At 44.6% G+C, this 15,221-nt stretch overlaps 1 protein-coding gene across 20 annotated transcripts in view; it reads left to right on the forward strand.

Annotated features, from left to right (window-relative positions):
* The window catches only part of WNK1 (WNK lysine deficient protein kinase 1), a 107,001-nt gene that overhangs the window by 85,247 nt on the left and 6,533 nt on the right, over positions 1–15,221 (forward strand). For 7 of the 20 annotated variants that reach the window (XM_083572190.1, XM_083572193.1, XM_083572197.1 and 4 more), the window contains 7 exons: positions 2,198–2,281; positions 4,588–4,657; positions 6,399–6,472; positions 7,052–7,695; positions 9,353–9,555; positions 11,583–11,762; positions 12,627–12,719. In XM_083572190.1, coding sequence (XP_083428316.1) covers positions 2,198–2,281; positions 4,588–4,657; positions 6,399–6,472; positions 7,052–7,695; positions 9,353–9,555; positions 11,583–11,762; positions 12,627–12,719 — 1,348 coding nt within the window. Of the gene's footprint in view, positions 1–2,197; positions 2,282–4,587; positions 4,658–6,398; positions 6,473–7,051; positions 7,696–9,352; positions 9,556–11,582; positions 11,763–11,859; positions 12,605–12,626; positions 12,720–15,221 lie in introns of those variants that run through there. The other 13 variants (XM_083572194.1, XM_083572195.1, XM_083572196.1 and 10 more) reach the window with 4 other exon arrangements.

Genomic DNA, 15,221 nt, shown 5'->3' on the forward strand with positions numbered 1-15,221 from the left:
CCCTTTTCAAAGAGCATGTTTAAATTAAACTCTATTGCATGGTATTTCTTTCTACACTTTTTTTTTACACCGAGTAACCTTTTCTTTTATAAAAATTGAAATGGTTTCTTCATTTGATACTCCTTTTTTCCTTTGAAGATTGCTGTGCCCCAGTGTGCAAGCCCCACAAAGAAATAAAAGCTGCTGAACTTCATGAGCACTAGTTTAAAGCTACTTGTACTTTCTTGGGGTCAGCATTGTAGACCCAAAACAGCTGGAGGGCCGAGTTTGAGGATGCCTGTTCTAAACTAACCTTAGCCACCTCATCAGTCAATGCTGCTATGATATTTTCATGGCTGGATATGTAAACAAACTCCTGAATAAATTATAGCAATTAAAGGTATATTTTTATACTTAGGCCTCTCTTTCTGTTTTCATACTATTCCTTTATAACACAATGCTAACCATGCTTACGGGTGGCGCTGTGGGTTAAACCACAGAGCCTAGGACTTGCTGATCAGAAGGTCGGCGGTTCGAATCCCAGTGACAGGGTGATCTCCTGTTGCTTGGTCCCTGCTCCTGCCAACCTAGCAGTTCGAAAGCACGTCAAAGTGCAAGTAGATAAATAGGTACCGCTCCAGCGGGAAGGTAAACAGTGTTTCCGTGCGCTGCTCTGGTTCGCCAGAAGCAGCTTAGTCATGCTGGCCACATGACCCGGAAGCTGTACGCCGGCTCCCTTGGCCAATTAAAGTGATATGAGCGCCGCAACCCCAGAGTCGGTCACGACTGGACCTAATGGTCAGGGGTCTCTTTACCTTTAACCATGCTTAAGATGTAGGAAACGTAAGATGAGGCACACTTTGGGTAAGTGTAATGTCTTGCTTCCACAATGGCCTGTAATGGGTTCCATACCTATCTGGAGAGCAATTTCTAGGCTTTGTCCTACAAACATGATGGAAAGAAACATCTCAAAAATATTAGTCTGATATTGTGTGGCTTTGCATGCCTAATAGCAGATATTCTACTTCCGTCATAAGTTGATTGAGGTATGGAGTCATCAATACAGAGTCATGTATGATTAGAGCCAGATTCTTACATTTTAGTACTTTGGGGAAACAAAATGAATCCATGGAGATGTTCTCCAAGGTCTGAAACAGAGGATGAAATGTAAAGGATGAAATTTAATGAATGCACATGAGCTGGTTCCTTTGATTCCTAGATTATTGGGTAGATAAAACAACTGTGTTTGCCTATGAAGGCTAAGGACTGGTTTATATGGAGGTTTATATTGAGGTGCCAAGACATGGATTGAACAGATTTGACTGTAGTTGACTTTTGCATTGGTCATATAATAACATCATGTAGCTTATTTGCTTTCAACAGACATCTTCTGAGCAGTAAGGAGTGATTCTTTTGGAAACTTTGTAAATGACAGTGTGTTAAATGTTGGATGGGTAGAAAAATGTAGCCCAGAGTATTATGGGAATCTGACATCTCAACAGTCACCTGACTGGCTCAAGGATGCTTGTATTAAGGGTGGAATTCAACTAAGCTATACTCAGAGTAGACCAATTGAAATTAATGAACATGACTAATTTAGGTCCATTAATTTCAATGTTCTACTCTGAATAAAGCATAATTGAATACCATACAATGTGCCCATTTATCTCTCCTCTTATTTCTTGCCATATAGCTGTTGAAAACTGGAAATAACTGTTCTCTGAAAGTTTAGTGCACCTCAGCTCTGGGTATATATATCATGTAAGCAGCAGTCCATTCTCAGTTCACTTTATACACCTAAAGTAGGCTGTTGGCTATAAACATTTATCCCAATAAAATAGTTTCCAAGGTGCCCACACAGGATTATTCTGAAGGAGGCTTTGTGTCTGTGTCTTAAGTGACTGAGGGCTGTGGGCTGTGGAATACACAAACACATGAGTTCTGGACTCTTCACTAGGTTTCTTTAAAAACATGAAATTGATTAGCTTCCGAGAAGCTTGACTGCTGCATTGTATGTTGTCGTAAATGACATTATGGTGAGGTAAAGTCACATCATGAATGTTCTATGATTAAAAGATGATAATATTGTGGTCTTCTGCTTAATCATTGAATTTCTGATGTCACTTCAGAATTCTGTTGTAGAATTCAAAATAGTTTAGATGTTACACGTATAGCAAGGTTTAAAGGGGCAACAGCTAACTGTTCCTACTTCCTGCAGTCCCAGCAACCTCTGGAGGACTTGGATGCCCAGCTGAGAAGAGCCTTGAGTCCAGAAAATGTTCCAACATCAGCTCCTGCCGGTGTAAGTTTTGCTGAACTAGTGACCGAAAAGTTCAACATGCCCATCTGCGTCTGCTTCTGTGTGATGGAAGCCTAGGGCAGAAGGGACATGTTTACCAAGGGCTTACAACTTGCAAGAGTCATTTCCAGGAGCTGGAGGGGTGAGCAGGAAGCAGTTGGTTTCATTTGGCCCACCACAAGCTCTGGAGTACAAGTATATATGTTGCTAACGAGGGAAGCAGGATTCTTTGCTTAGAGATTGGGAGAGGCAGTCGTCTCTTGCAGCTATGATGAGTGGAGGCACCAGGGACAAAATAGATTATTGGCTTAGAACAAAGGTGTCATTGGTTTATTGCCTGTTTCCATACTGTTGGTTTTGTAGTATTTTAATTGTGGTTGAACCTGATTCTTGTGTTCTTTTTTTAAATGGAAAAGCAGGAGTGGTCAATGTGTTACCCTCCAGATATTGTTGGCTACAACTTGCATCAACCCCGGCTGTTGGCCATGCTGGCTGGGTCTGGTGAGAGTTGCCCTCCAGATTTTACTCAAAGCAATCATGTTTACTACCCCTTCAGTATAAAAAGGCACCACATACCTTATTTTAGACTCCATTTATACATGTAGAGGTCTATGTATTCCTCCGTGTATGTGCAAGCCCCACATCATGCTATGTTCCTCATAATTACATACACCATTCTCTACTCTTTAGATATATAACTATACCGTATTTTTCGCTCTATAGGACGCACTTTTCCCCCTTCAAAAATGAAGGGGAAATGTGTGTGCGTCCTATGGAGCGAAGACGCCATAGCCCCGCGACCCTCTCCCGGCTGGAGAGGTGACACACGGCTATGGCAGGAGCCTCCATAGCCGCGCGTCACCTCTCCAGCCAGGAGAGCATGCGCGGGGCTAAAGCAGCCACCCGCGACCCTCTCCCAGCTGGAGAGGTGACGCGCGGCTATGGCAGGAGCCTCTATAGCAGCGTGCCACCTCTCCAGCCGGGAGAGCGCGCGTGGGGCTAAAGAAGCCCGGCTTACTCTCTCCCGGCTGGAGAGGTGATGCGCGGCTATGGCAAGAGCCTCTATAGCTCTATAAAGAAGCCATAGCCCTGCGACCCTCTCCCAGCTGGAGAAGTGAGGCGTGACTATGGCAGCAGCCTCTCCACTGCACCTTTCCGCTGCTCCCTGACCTGTTCTTTGGGGCTGGTGGTGGGCTTCCCCCCGCCAGCCCCAAAGAGCAGGTCGAAAGGAACCTTCCAAGGTAGCCGCCTGAACGCACCTTAAACGGCACCTTGTTTTAGAGCGGGAAAACAAGAGGGGGAAAATTCTCCCACTCTCTGCGCAGCGCCTCCTGCCACTTCGCTGAAGGGGCGCTGGGCAGAGAGCGGAAGAATTTTTTCCCCCTTGTTCTCCCCCCTCTAAAACAAGGTGCGTCCTATTGTCCGGTGCGTCCTATGGTGCAAAAAATACGGTATTTCTGAGCTTCAAAAGTAATGAATGTTTTCTAAGAGAGGTTGTATGAGCTCAATAAGTTAAACAGGAAGGTTATTGGTGGGTTTTCTTTTTGGATCTGGTGCCACAACTTTTCTCCCTGACGTCTAGTTTTCTGTGTTGAAGTTTTTTGCATGTGGAATAGTATTCAGTCATGTGAACCTCCACCTGCAGCCCAGACACAACCTTACCATCTCAGTGAGAACTAGCATTTCCTCCAACTGTGAAAATAGGCAATGGAGTTGTATGGAAAACTAATTGTGTTATATGAAATATAAGGCCTGTACAGTGGAACCTTGGTTCTCGAACTTAATCCATTCAGGGGGTCCGTTTGACTCCCGAAACTGTTCGAAAACCAAGGCGCAGCTTCCAATTGGCTCCAGGAGCTTCCTGCACTCAAGTGGAAGCTGTGTCAAATGTTCAGCTTCTGAAAAACATTTGAAAACCAGAACACTTACTTCTGGGTTTTCGGTGTTTGGGAGCCAAAACGTACGAGTGCTAAGGTGTTCAAGAACCAAGGTTTGACTGTATTAGCAACAGCAAAGCTGTTTTTTCAGGGTTTCCCCTCCCCAACTTGAAGATGCTGTGGTGTGTACAGAATTATTTGAAACAGGATGGCCTTGCATATGCTAATACTGGATTTGGGAAGGCTGCTTAAGGAGAGGCCTTGACTTGCTACAGTGGATACTCGTCAGTGCTTTGCTTTGGTATCTGAAGCTTAAGAGAATTGATGTGATCCCGTGAATAACTACGGGCAAATTAGTGCCCTGAATTTTTTTAAAAAGAAAAGGAAATTAGAATATTCTGGTGAACTTTATTTTGTTTGTCTTTTTCATAGCCTCTGCCATCGGTGGCTTCTGCAATGGTTACTGGAATGGCATCTGCACCAGAACAGCCTACAAATACTGGTAAGAACCTTTTGGAATGAACAATGTCTGAACAAGAACACTTGCTGCCTGCTGTTTGTTATACTAGAGGTTTGTTCATGAATCCTGTGCAAAAGGATTATAATCTCAAAAGTATTGGCTTTTGGAACTCTACCTCAACATAAATGAATAATAATTAAAAAACACCTAAGTGATTATGTGGATAGTTTGACACGGGGTGAAAGTACGATTGCTCTTAAGCAGTGACTAAAATGATCTGTAAGGTTCATTCTTTTCCCAGTAGCTTTTATGGGTAGCACATTCCCTTTTGCTCTTTAACAATGATTTGATTGTAATGTGGTCACTCAGGCATTGTAAATATTCAGGCTGTGCACCAGATTTGGCTGAAGCCTGAACTGAATTGGGCCAGTTAGGGAGGAGGGGAATCCCAAGTTGGGTAGAGGCAGCGCCAGACTGAGCCAGGTTGGGCTGCCTGGAACAGTCTGGGGCTGTTAGGGAGTGGGGCATTGGTTGGGATGCAGGAGAGGCAGGCAGTCTGTTTCTCCAGCAAACTCCCCACAGGGAATGTGCTGGGGAAGCTGACCCCTGAAGGATTGAATTCTCTGGTAAGCATCTAAAGCAGTATTCATTTTGCAAGTCTCTCTTGCTGTTGTAATTTTACCTGGTTTCTTCCAGCACAGCAGCAGCTCCTTCTGCTGAAACCGAACAGGGATTTGCGTTGCCATACAAGGCCCTATAAAGAAAGTGCCTACACCGGGTCTAGCTTCTGCTGCCTCCATCCACACTACTCATTGCTCCCATCATCAGCCTCAACAGGTTCCCTTCCTGCCTATCTTACCCTTTAAGCAAGCACCAAGCACATCCCATGGATGCTGCCGGGTCTTGGGAGTTCAGGCTTCTCCCACCTGTGCCATTCCTTGCTGCCACCCAGCTGTCCCTTGAGGCCTTTCAAGTGGAACACACTGCATCTTCCTTGCCAGCCTCTGCTTTTGCAGCACCTCTCAGATGGTGAGGGAAGTGAGCGCTGTGTCTCTTTCCCCACTCATGAACAGGAGGCTTCAGTCCCGCTGACTTTCGGGCCCTGCTCTGCCAGTGTGCTCCCTGTGGGAAAAGCTCTGGTGGAGCAGCTCCCAGCAGAATTAAATCCTGCCCTGGGATGAGGTAGGAGGAGATGCAGAGTTTGCTCCTTTCCTCTCCACTCCCCCAGTTGATTTGGGGCTAGATCTGGGCCTGGTGTTTCCCACATTAGCCCAGGTTTTTTGGGGGGGCATGCACAGCCTTAGGAAATAGGTCATTGTTTTCCCATTGCAACTTTAGTTTTACACTAAAGTTATTTTCTCTTGTAAGAATTGCTTGCTCTTCTCTTCCAATAGGGCCTAATGAGTTAATATATTAGTAATTCCTTTAGGTTTCTCTTGGGTAGACAAGCAAAATTTCTGCGAGTAGAATCCTGTCATGTGCTGTCAAAGCCAATATGAAAATAATCAGTTTTTGTTAAGGAAATGTTCAAATGAGGTACCACATGCCTTTTTGTAGAAGGTGAATACTGCGTGTTCCCAAAACAAAGCCCCCACCTACCCCTGGTTAACTAGAAAAAAATAAGAAGACTTAACTGAAACTGTTAAAGCAGTTTTGTAACAGCTTCCTTTGATCTAATTAGAGGAACACATTTTTGATTGACTTTTCTCAGAGAATTTTGTTCACAAACACAGTGGGCAAAAAATTGAATTGCAAATCCTCTTCCCACTTTTCCCCATTTCAGATTCTCAGGATGCAGGAAGCTGTTCCACAACTACCACCTCAGGAGTTGCAGTTCTTAAGATGGGTCGTTTTCAGGTATTTTACAGCATTTTATTGTGTCTACCCTAGAAACTGTGTGACTTTTATGGTTCTTATTTTATAGACAGGGAGCTGAGACTGGAACAATATTGTACAACTGTTACGGCTGCTCTGGCCCATCAGCATCTCAACAACACTCTTGCCCTTTAAGCATTACTAGCATTCTTCAAAAGATGCCCATCTTGTCTCATTATCCATTTTCTGCTTTCATCTTGTGACTGTGGTATTTGGTGTCAGCACCAGTTTTTATCAGAAAATGATCTAATGCAGTGGTTGGCTCCTTTTGGAGGGAGAACTGTTTAAAATTGTTCTGACTTTTTATGTAAAGCCTTGGCACAAACAACCCTTAGTTCCTGTGCCTTACTGTATCTGTAACTAAGCCTATACATGTGAAGCAGATCCACATATTTTTCTGTTTAACCCTGCTTCCACTTTCTTTTCCTTTTTGTTCTGCATCCCCTGTGTCAAATTTCAGACAAAGCTGCTCAAGGCAGGAACCTATCCTCTTACACTATGCAAAGTGCCACTCTGTAAAGGTGCTCTGGCTATAATACTGTATGTCTCTATTGTCTCTAGGTGTCAGTAGCTGTGGATGAGCAGAAAGAGAGTGGAAGTAAGCCCAGGCACTTCGACACAAGCAGCTCAGATTCCTCATCTTTGTCTAGCAGCAGCAGCCCTGAGAGTACTCTGGTGAAGCCAACCTCCAGTGGGATAGCCGAAGCCATTGCTGTTACCTCTGCAGATGTGGCGGATGGAGTTTTTTCACACACTTCCACCGCCAATTTGCAGCCAACCAAGGTTGGGCGTTTCCAGGTGACGACGACAGCAACAGACCAAGTGGGCCGGTTTTCTGTGTCTAAAACTCAAGATGAGGTGACCTGTGTGGAGAGAGAGGTCCCTGCAATAGTCCCTCTGACTGTAAACTCTGAGCACGTTTCTTCTCCCATCAAAACTCCTAAACCAGGGCTTATCGCGAGAAGGCATTCTCTGCACCTGAATGGGCCATCGTCTGAGCTGGAAGCTGCCTTCCTGAGTGGTGCAGCTAAGGAGCAAGATGATGGCTCAAGGAGTCCAGACTCTCTCCATCCACCTGGGTCAAAGATCAGTCTTCCAGTTCAGAGCCTTAGCAACTCTTTCAACTCTTCCTACATGAGCAGTGATAATGAGTCGGACATAGAAGATGAAGACTTGAAGTGTGAGCTGCGCCAATTGCGAGAGAAGTAAGTCCTCTTGCCCCCCCCCCCGACTTTTTTAAGAGGACATAATGAGTAGAAGCAATACTTGATTGAAAGTTTTATCCCATGTAGGGGGACTAAAAACAGTTATCTGCAGTCAACACTTGCAGGGAATTTGTATAGTGAGGTCTACAATATTTGTCCCCTGTTTTTCTAGTGGAATGAGTGCCTCCTTGCAATTAACATCTCCTTATTAATGGATAGGCAGCTGAGGATGTGAAAATAGGGGCTTCTCTGAGAGTTCACAGCAGAGGCAAGATTTTAACTGGAGATGTCTGGGACACTGTTCAGTCTTAGATGCTAAAAATGCATGAGCGGACTAGATGTCTAGCTCTTTGGTGTTTTATGAGTGGACTAAAGTACAGAGAGCTCTCATGCTTCTGGCTTTCTCGCTTTAGCTAATTGCAAATTCAGGTGATTCAGTGTTGAGAATTTCATTCCTCCTGTGCTGCAGATGTGTGTGTGGGATTGTTACATGTCACATGTCTGTTTACATTCCAGCACTGATTGTTGGAGTCTTGTGAGAGGAAATTGAGATACGCTGTTTCCGCTCTGTATAGCTTTTGCTTTTGCAGCTCTCTCTCCAAGGAAGAAAGACAGAGAGGAGCCATGTTTTCTTTGTTTTGTTACGATTGATTTAATTTGCAACAAATTAGGCTTAGATGTTACTCCTCAAGGCTGAGTTTCTGTTTTGAACTCTGCTTGTCGTGTGCTCATGTCCCTGAATATGGACCACATCAGTGTGACGGGAGACCGTTGGGGGGAGGCACCAGGCCTCGGCGTTCATAAAAGAATTAGAAAACAGTTCCAAAACTGCCTGGAAAGAACCTCTGGGCTTCCAGGATACTTGGGGCAGTTGAGCCAAGAGAGAAAAATGGATCTGAAGCCAGGGGTGGGGATCTTGTGACCTTCCAGATGTTCTTGTACTCCAGTTCCTATCATCCCTGTCAACTGGCCATGCTGGCCCGGGCTGATGAGCTTAGTGTATTATCTATTTATTTCTTTAAAAAAAACCAGACTCGGGAGGTTGCAGTGATCAAAACATAATGAAGCACAAGAAAATAAATCAACACAATGAAGTAAAGTATCAACCATCTGTCCATATATTAATATATAGGCCAAACCTTAATGTTCTTGAAACACATGGTGGTCCAAGGTTCCCCATTTCTGATCCAAAGGAACCAGGCTCATCTAGTATCAGTGGACTCTAGGAGTAGGCAGTTGGCAGTGGGAGAAAATGAAGGGCAGGGGAAGAGAATTTAACTACCAATGGTCCATGTGTTTTACAGTAAATTTCCACTTTTCCCACTTTCCTCTCCTCCCCACCCCCTTTATATAGCTATAAAATCCTTAGTACAACAGGCGAATGCTGGGGTGGATTTTTTCTCTCCCCCTTTCCTCCTGAAACTACTTGCTTCTCCCCCTTCACTAGCCTGCCCTGAACTGCCCTGCACTGTTGCATGCTGTTTGGAGCACTCCTCTGAGAGGGTGGTAATCCACTGCCATACTGCGTGCAGCCGTAGTTGTATAGGATAATGCCTAGATAAATAGCTTCTAATCTGGGTTCACTTCTTGTCCATCCATTATTGGGATGATTTAGTGGTATAAAAAGTGACACATATTTCCTTTCCTGTTCATTTAGGCACCTTAAAGAGATCCAAGAGCTTCAAAGTCGCCAAAAGATGGAGATTGAACTGCTTTACACGAAACTGGGCAAGGTACCTCCAGCAGTAATCATCCCTCCTGCTGCTCCTCTGTCAGGCAGGCGAAGAAGACCCACTAAAGGAAAAGGCAGCAGATCCAGCCGCAGTAGCTCCCAGGGTAACAAGAGCCCTCAAATTTTGGGTAAGACACTTTAGAAATGGTCATGGGTTGGGTAAGTTGGCTTTATGTAGTGTCTTGTGACTTTTTGTTTAATACGGGCTGCTTAATATGGGCTCGACTGACTACCATGGGCTCTCCTGCTGCAAATTCTCATTCCAACTGCCACTGATCTTTATCCCACTTCCTTCAAGGAGCTCAGAGTAGTGCACATGATCGTTGCCTCTCTCTTCCTTTTGTAATGTAGATTCAGCTGAAAGCAGGTGGCTGGCTTTCTGTTTCTTAGTGAGCTGTATGTCTCACTGGCAACTTGAACCAGGGGTGGGGATATTTTCGTGCTTGGCTGGCCAAATCCTTATTTCCCCACGCCTGGTGAGCCAAATTTGACAGGTGTGCGGGGTGCCTACCTCTCAATCACCTGACGTCACTATGATGCCATGTGACATTGCACTTTGAAGCCCTTCAAAGGACACTGCAGGGCTGTTGGAAAGTGTTTTCAAACAGCCCAGTGCTGCTCTTTAAACCTGAGAAAACTGGAGGTTTAAGTAGCAGCTTGAGGCTCTTTGTAAAAGGGCTTTCCAACAGCCCTGCACTGTGCTTTGAAGCAGCATGCAGCAGGACTGAAGTCTCCACTCCTCAGCGGATGAGTGGAGACTCCCAATTCTGCTCTCTGCAGGGATCTCAGCAGGATTTAACTCCCCTCTCCATCAGCGGATGAACAGAAAGTTAAATTCTTCTGCAGTTCCCTGTGGAGAACTGGTTTGTGCAGCTAACACAGAAGGCAACCCCATGCCCCCAACAATCATCTGGTGCCTCCCTGCCCATCACTGTGGCAACAGCTGATTGGCAGGTGGGTGTGATTTTGAAGAAATAGCCTGCCTGGACAAATTGGGGGCCCTGTTGGACCAAGATATGCCTGCAGGTCAGAGGTTCCCCACCCCCAGAAACCCAGGTCTCCTCAGCTCACGTTCAGCTGTCTTTATCCACAACACCACTCAAGTGTTACGCAAAATGTAAGCACCAAAGTTGTATTCCATAGCCTTTTCACTGTGCGTTTTAGACTTTAGATAAAAACTCAAGAAGTGCTGAGGGATTGTATTGGGCAAAGCAAGGCTTCCTGCAGCATATTTCTGTGGGGTATGTGCAGTGAAGACATGCAGTTAAGGTGTTTATTGTTTACTGCCTTGTAGATTTTAATTTTAAGATATGGAATGTAAATATAACTAATTAGTCCTCTGTTACCGTACCCAGTAGAAACAGGTGGATGCTGAGTCTTAATTTGTGTGTATTGCCCTTGTTGACAGAGTATTCTTTCGATTGTTAGCCACAAGCAGCAGTGTAGCAGTCCTGTGAAAGCATTTCATTTTTTGGCCTGTGTTCATTTCTCCCATTAGCTGTTGCTGGTTTCAGCCTAGTTTAATAACTAAAGCAGGGGTAGGGAACCTCTGGCCCACAGGCCTAATCAGGCCTTGCATAGCCCCCCGTTTGGCCTACAAGGCCATTTCCCTCCATGTCATGCTGACCTACCGCACACACAACATAATCAGATGTGATGTCAGGTGAGGGGCAGGTAGAGCCGTAAACTGCATTCCCAGTTGTGCATTGGCAAGGGAGATTTGCTGTCATGCATGGGAAGTTCTATTGGCTGATATATGGTAGTTTAAAGCCCTTTTTTCTGCAGGAATTGTCTCTGTTGTAGTGTAGTGCAGCTTATCCCTGCAAAAAGCAGGTTTGAAGTTGCTGCCTGTCAACTGATGAGTGGCAACTTCAAGCCCACTGGATTGTATTTGCTATCATGTTTCCTGGTAGCACAGCTGGTCTCTGCAGAAAGCAGGCACCCACTAGTTAAAGTGGGCCACTGGAGTTGGGGTAACCCACAACTAGGCCCCCCCAGCTGGATCCAACTCCCTACCCCTGATCTAGAGTTTCCTTTTATGTGCCAGCAGAGGTCATCCTTAAGAAGTGAAATATGAACACTGTGCATTTGGGATGGGAAAACTTAAGTACCCATCATGTTGCCAGTGTCCTGATTTGCTTCCCTCTCTCCCTAGGCAATCTGTCTGCTCAGAGTGCACCTTCGGTCTTGCCTCAACAGCAGACCCTCCACCCTCCTGGCACTGTCCAAGAAACAGGACAGAACCATCTGTTACAGCCTCTGAAACCATCTCCTTCTAGTGAGAACCTCTACTCTGCCTTTACTAGTGATGGTGCCATTTCTGCGCCAGGCCAAGGTAAATGTTGTAGATTAGCAGCATGGAGAGAAACGTGACTGGGGGCTGAGGTGGGGGATTAAATATCCTGCTACATTTCAGATTATCTCCTTCATAGGATGAAGCTGTGAGGCCTGGGACACTTCGGCAAGTAAAATTAAGGATATGACAGTGAAGGTTGCCCTGTATGTTTTTGCACCTTCCACATCAAGGAGAGATGATGGAGGGGAAAAGCTTGAGGCAGATAGTGCAAAATGTCTCCCTGGATAAATTGGGAGCTTGTCAAATTTACTTGCACAAGTTAGTTTATCATGGTCCCTGAGAGACCATATTTGAATTTGCAGTTTGCATGCATAACATACTCATTTCTGACACACACATTAATGGTGTGGGTGGAGTGGCAGTATGTTGCTTCAAGACAAGGAGGTGGGTATATCAATAAAAGAATAGAATATGCTACTGCTTCTTCTAAGTCACCTTCCTAATAAGAAGGGAGCTTCTGCTCATTCCTTTTTAACCATATGAGCCCTACTAACCTGTACCTCATGTGTCTTTCAAGTTGTGTAATGTATTATGTCAATGTGTGCATTGGCTGTTTTATATCACTTGTGGCATGCAACCCTGTTCCTGCTGGATTAACTATTGGAGGATAGCTCTGTTCCAGTTGAGGAAACAAACATGATTTTGAGAGTGGGGGTGGGGGGCAGAAGAGTCCTGGCTCCTTGTGTCTTGCAAATGCTCCTCTACCGGTGAGGTTCTTTTCTCTCATGTCTTGCTAGTGCATTTCACTACCAGCTTAAAGAGTTTTCTAACATCTTGTAGTTGTGTTCTGTCTCTCTTCTCTTCTCCTTGTTCTTCCCCTCTTTTATTTTTGTTTTATCACAGGGTGTGTGAAGTTTAACTGTGCATCTGAGCGGGTGACATTCAAGCCTGGTGGCAGGAGGACCCGATTTCTGAGTACGCCCTGCTTGGCTCTTTGTGTGTAACACCTTTACTCCTTCCTCGTCTTTTTGTTTTCTGCTACTTGGATCTGTTGTCACATGCTGTCCATTCACATCTGCCTTCTTGTGTCTCTCCAACCCCAGGGCTTGGCTGAGTTGCTCTTAAGTATATCCTCCAGAAAGCTGTCTTAAAAAAATTATTGTGCTGCTCAGCCAAAAGGCTACGATGATAGTGGCCTACGTTTTTCAAGTTTTAATGATGCTTTGGGTAGCAAACTCCTTTCCTCAGTTTATAGTCTTCCCTGTAGTAACTGCAGGGAAGGCCATGATGGAACCTTTCCTAGTGGTTCAGCTGGGGTTCTGTGCAGACCTGGGCCAGTTTGCATAACTCTGAAGAGGCACAGCCAGCTGTTTATTTGTTTGGGCTGAATGTGTATGTGGCAGTGACTGTCACACTGCTTCAACATGCATAGCAGCAATTCAGGGTTGAGGGCTGTGTCTATTGTTGAATTGGTGCTCATGATGGAACATTTCATAGAATTGTAGAGTTGGAAAGTTTCCCAAGGGTCATCTAGCTCAACCCTTTGCAGTGCAGGAATCTTAGCTAAAGCATCCATGCCAGATGTCTCCTGCTTTTCCACCAAAGGACTTGAAATCAAGACAACAGTCCAGGAAGCAGTGTGACTAGTATCTACTTTTGGAGCTATGGGCATTGTACCTTGTTACTCCTGTTGGAGGGAATTGCTAGCTTTTTTTGCCACTTCACCCCACCAGCTCAATTCTTAGCAGAAGAAAATGTTTAAGGTCCCTGTCTCTTGACTAAAATAGGAACCTGGAAAGGGATTATTTGTATTAGCTCATGAGTTGCATAGCGATATGATCAGCTTAGCATATGGGTGCCTTATTCAGGTTTAGACATGCAAAACCTACTTCATGTTTTATCAGTTTTAGTTAAAAGAGTGACTTGTGGGAATGTATTCTTGAATGGGAAGGGCCAGTGTTTGAGAAAGGGTATTCCTTCCCTCTTCCTGTGCTTTGGAAGGGAAATGTAATCCCTTAATAATTGGGATTAAGATGCTTCCAGCATAAATATTTCTTGTGCTGCATCTCATGTGTTGCTTGGCACACTGTCCTTGCAGAGTATAAAAACATGTTCAGCCTGCTTTGCTGGAGCTGTGTATTAAACTTCTGAAATTAATGGCGTTTAAAGGACTATAAGGCACTTAACAAATAATATAGACCTAATAAAAGGATTAAAATTATAGCCAAAGGAATTGAGCTCTAAAAATAGCTGTTCTACATACATTTAATTGGGTCTGTCTCCAACTTCTACTGAACTAGACAGGGCCATGGAAATAGGTGGAAATGGATGGGTCGGTTGTGCTGTGATTCTCCAGCAGTTTGACTTCACCCCCGGAGGCACACTCCATTGTCTCTCAAGACAGACAGATGCCAACACGTGTCTATTGAATTGTGTGCTTATGCTGCAGATAGAATACTATTTTCCTGGGTGTGCAAATTGTATTCTTCTTCCCAGGCTTAAAAAAACCAGCAGGATCTTGGGATCCTATTTTTGAAGAGCATCTGTCCATGTACACTGAGCAGCAGCTCAGCCACGCCAGGGATTTTTCTGTGCCTGTACCTAAAGAGCCGAGCAGCAGATTCCAGGACAGCCTTGCACAAGGACAGCTACAATGAAAATCATAAGATGATAATATTTGACTTCAGAGAAGTTAAAAGAAACACCTTTTTAGGATTTGAAGTTGCAGCACTGCTTTAGCCTCATCGTCCTTGGTTTTTAGTTGCTTGGGGCAACTGGAGTGCATATTTGTTATTATTTAAAGTATTTATATCCTCCCTTTCAATCCATATGGATCTATAGGGTGGCTGGCCAGCACCCATCATAAAAACTCTTGCAGAACAACATGCAGCTCTTCTCCCCATCTCAGGCTTCTTAACTGGAAATCTCAATGTGGACAGTATAAGGCAGATCTGAAAGGATCTGCAAAAAATAGTGATAAAGCCAGGACTAAGAACTAGCTTCTCCCAGAAAATATTGAATTGCAATAAAAGATTAATAAAAGATCAAGGAGTAGTCATCCTTTATTATTGTGGTGGATAATTAATAAATAGCAAAGATACGGCTAATCTTGCTGCACACTTGCTCTAGTTTTAATGTGGCTGTTGAACGGGAGGTACCATTGTGAAGTAAGATCCATGATGGTGAGACAGAAAATGCTACTTTGGTCTCTGGAAGTAATGGCATATGTGCAATACCTTCAGCTGCATCCCTCAGTTTATTGCAGCTGTCCTGTAAAACAAGGCAGCACTTGTGGAAGCACGGCTTGGCTTGATGCTCAGTTTGTTTACAGGTTTCTTGTTTTACTGGATTTTGACCCGATATCCTATCACAGATTCTGGGATGGTGGGAAAAGGTTTCTGTTAGAAGTTAGAAGACAGGGCAAATAACGGGTGGGTTTCTTGATAGCTGGAGAAGAAGTGGAAGAGATTCAACAGGTATGTCCCTACCTCTGGTGGC

Source organism: Podarcis filfolensis, assembly GCF_964270895.1.
Source record: "Podarcis filfolensis genome assembly, chromosome: 10".
Lineage (NCBI taxonomy): Eukaryota > Metazoa > Chordata > Lepidosauria > Squamata > Lacertidae > Podarcis > Podarcis filfolensis.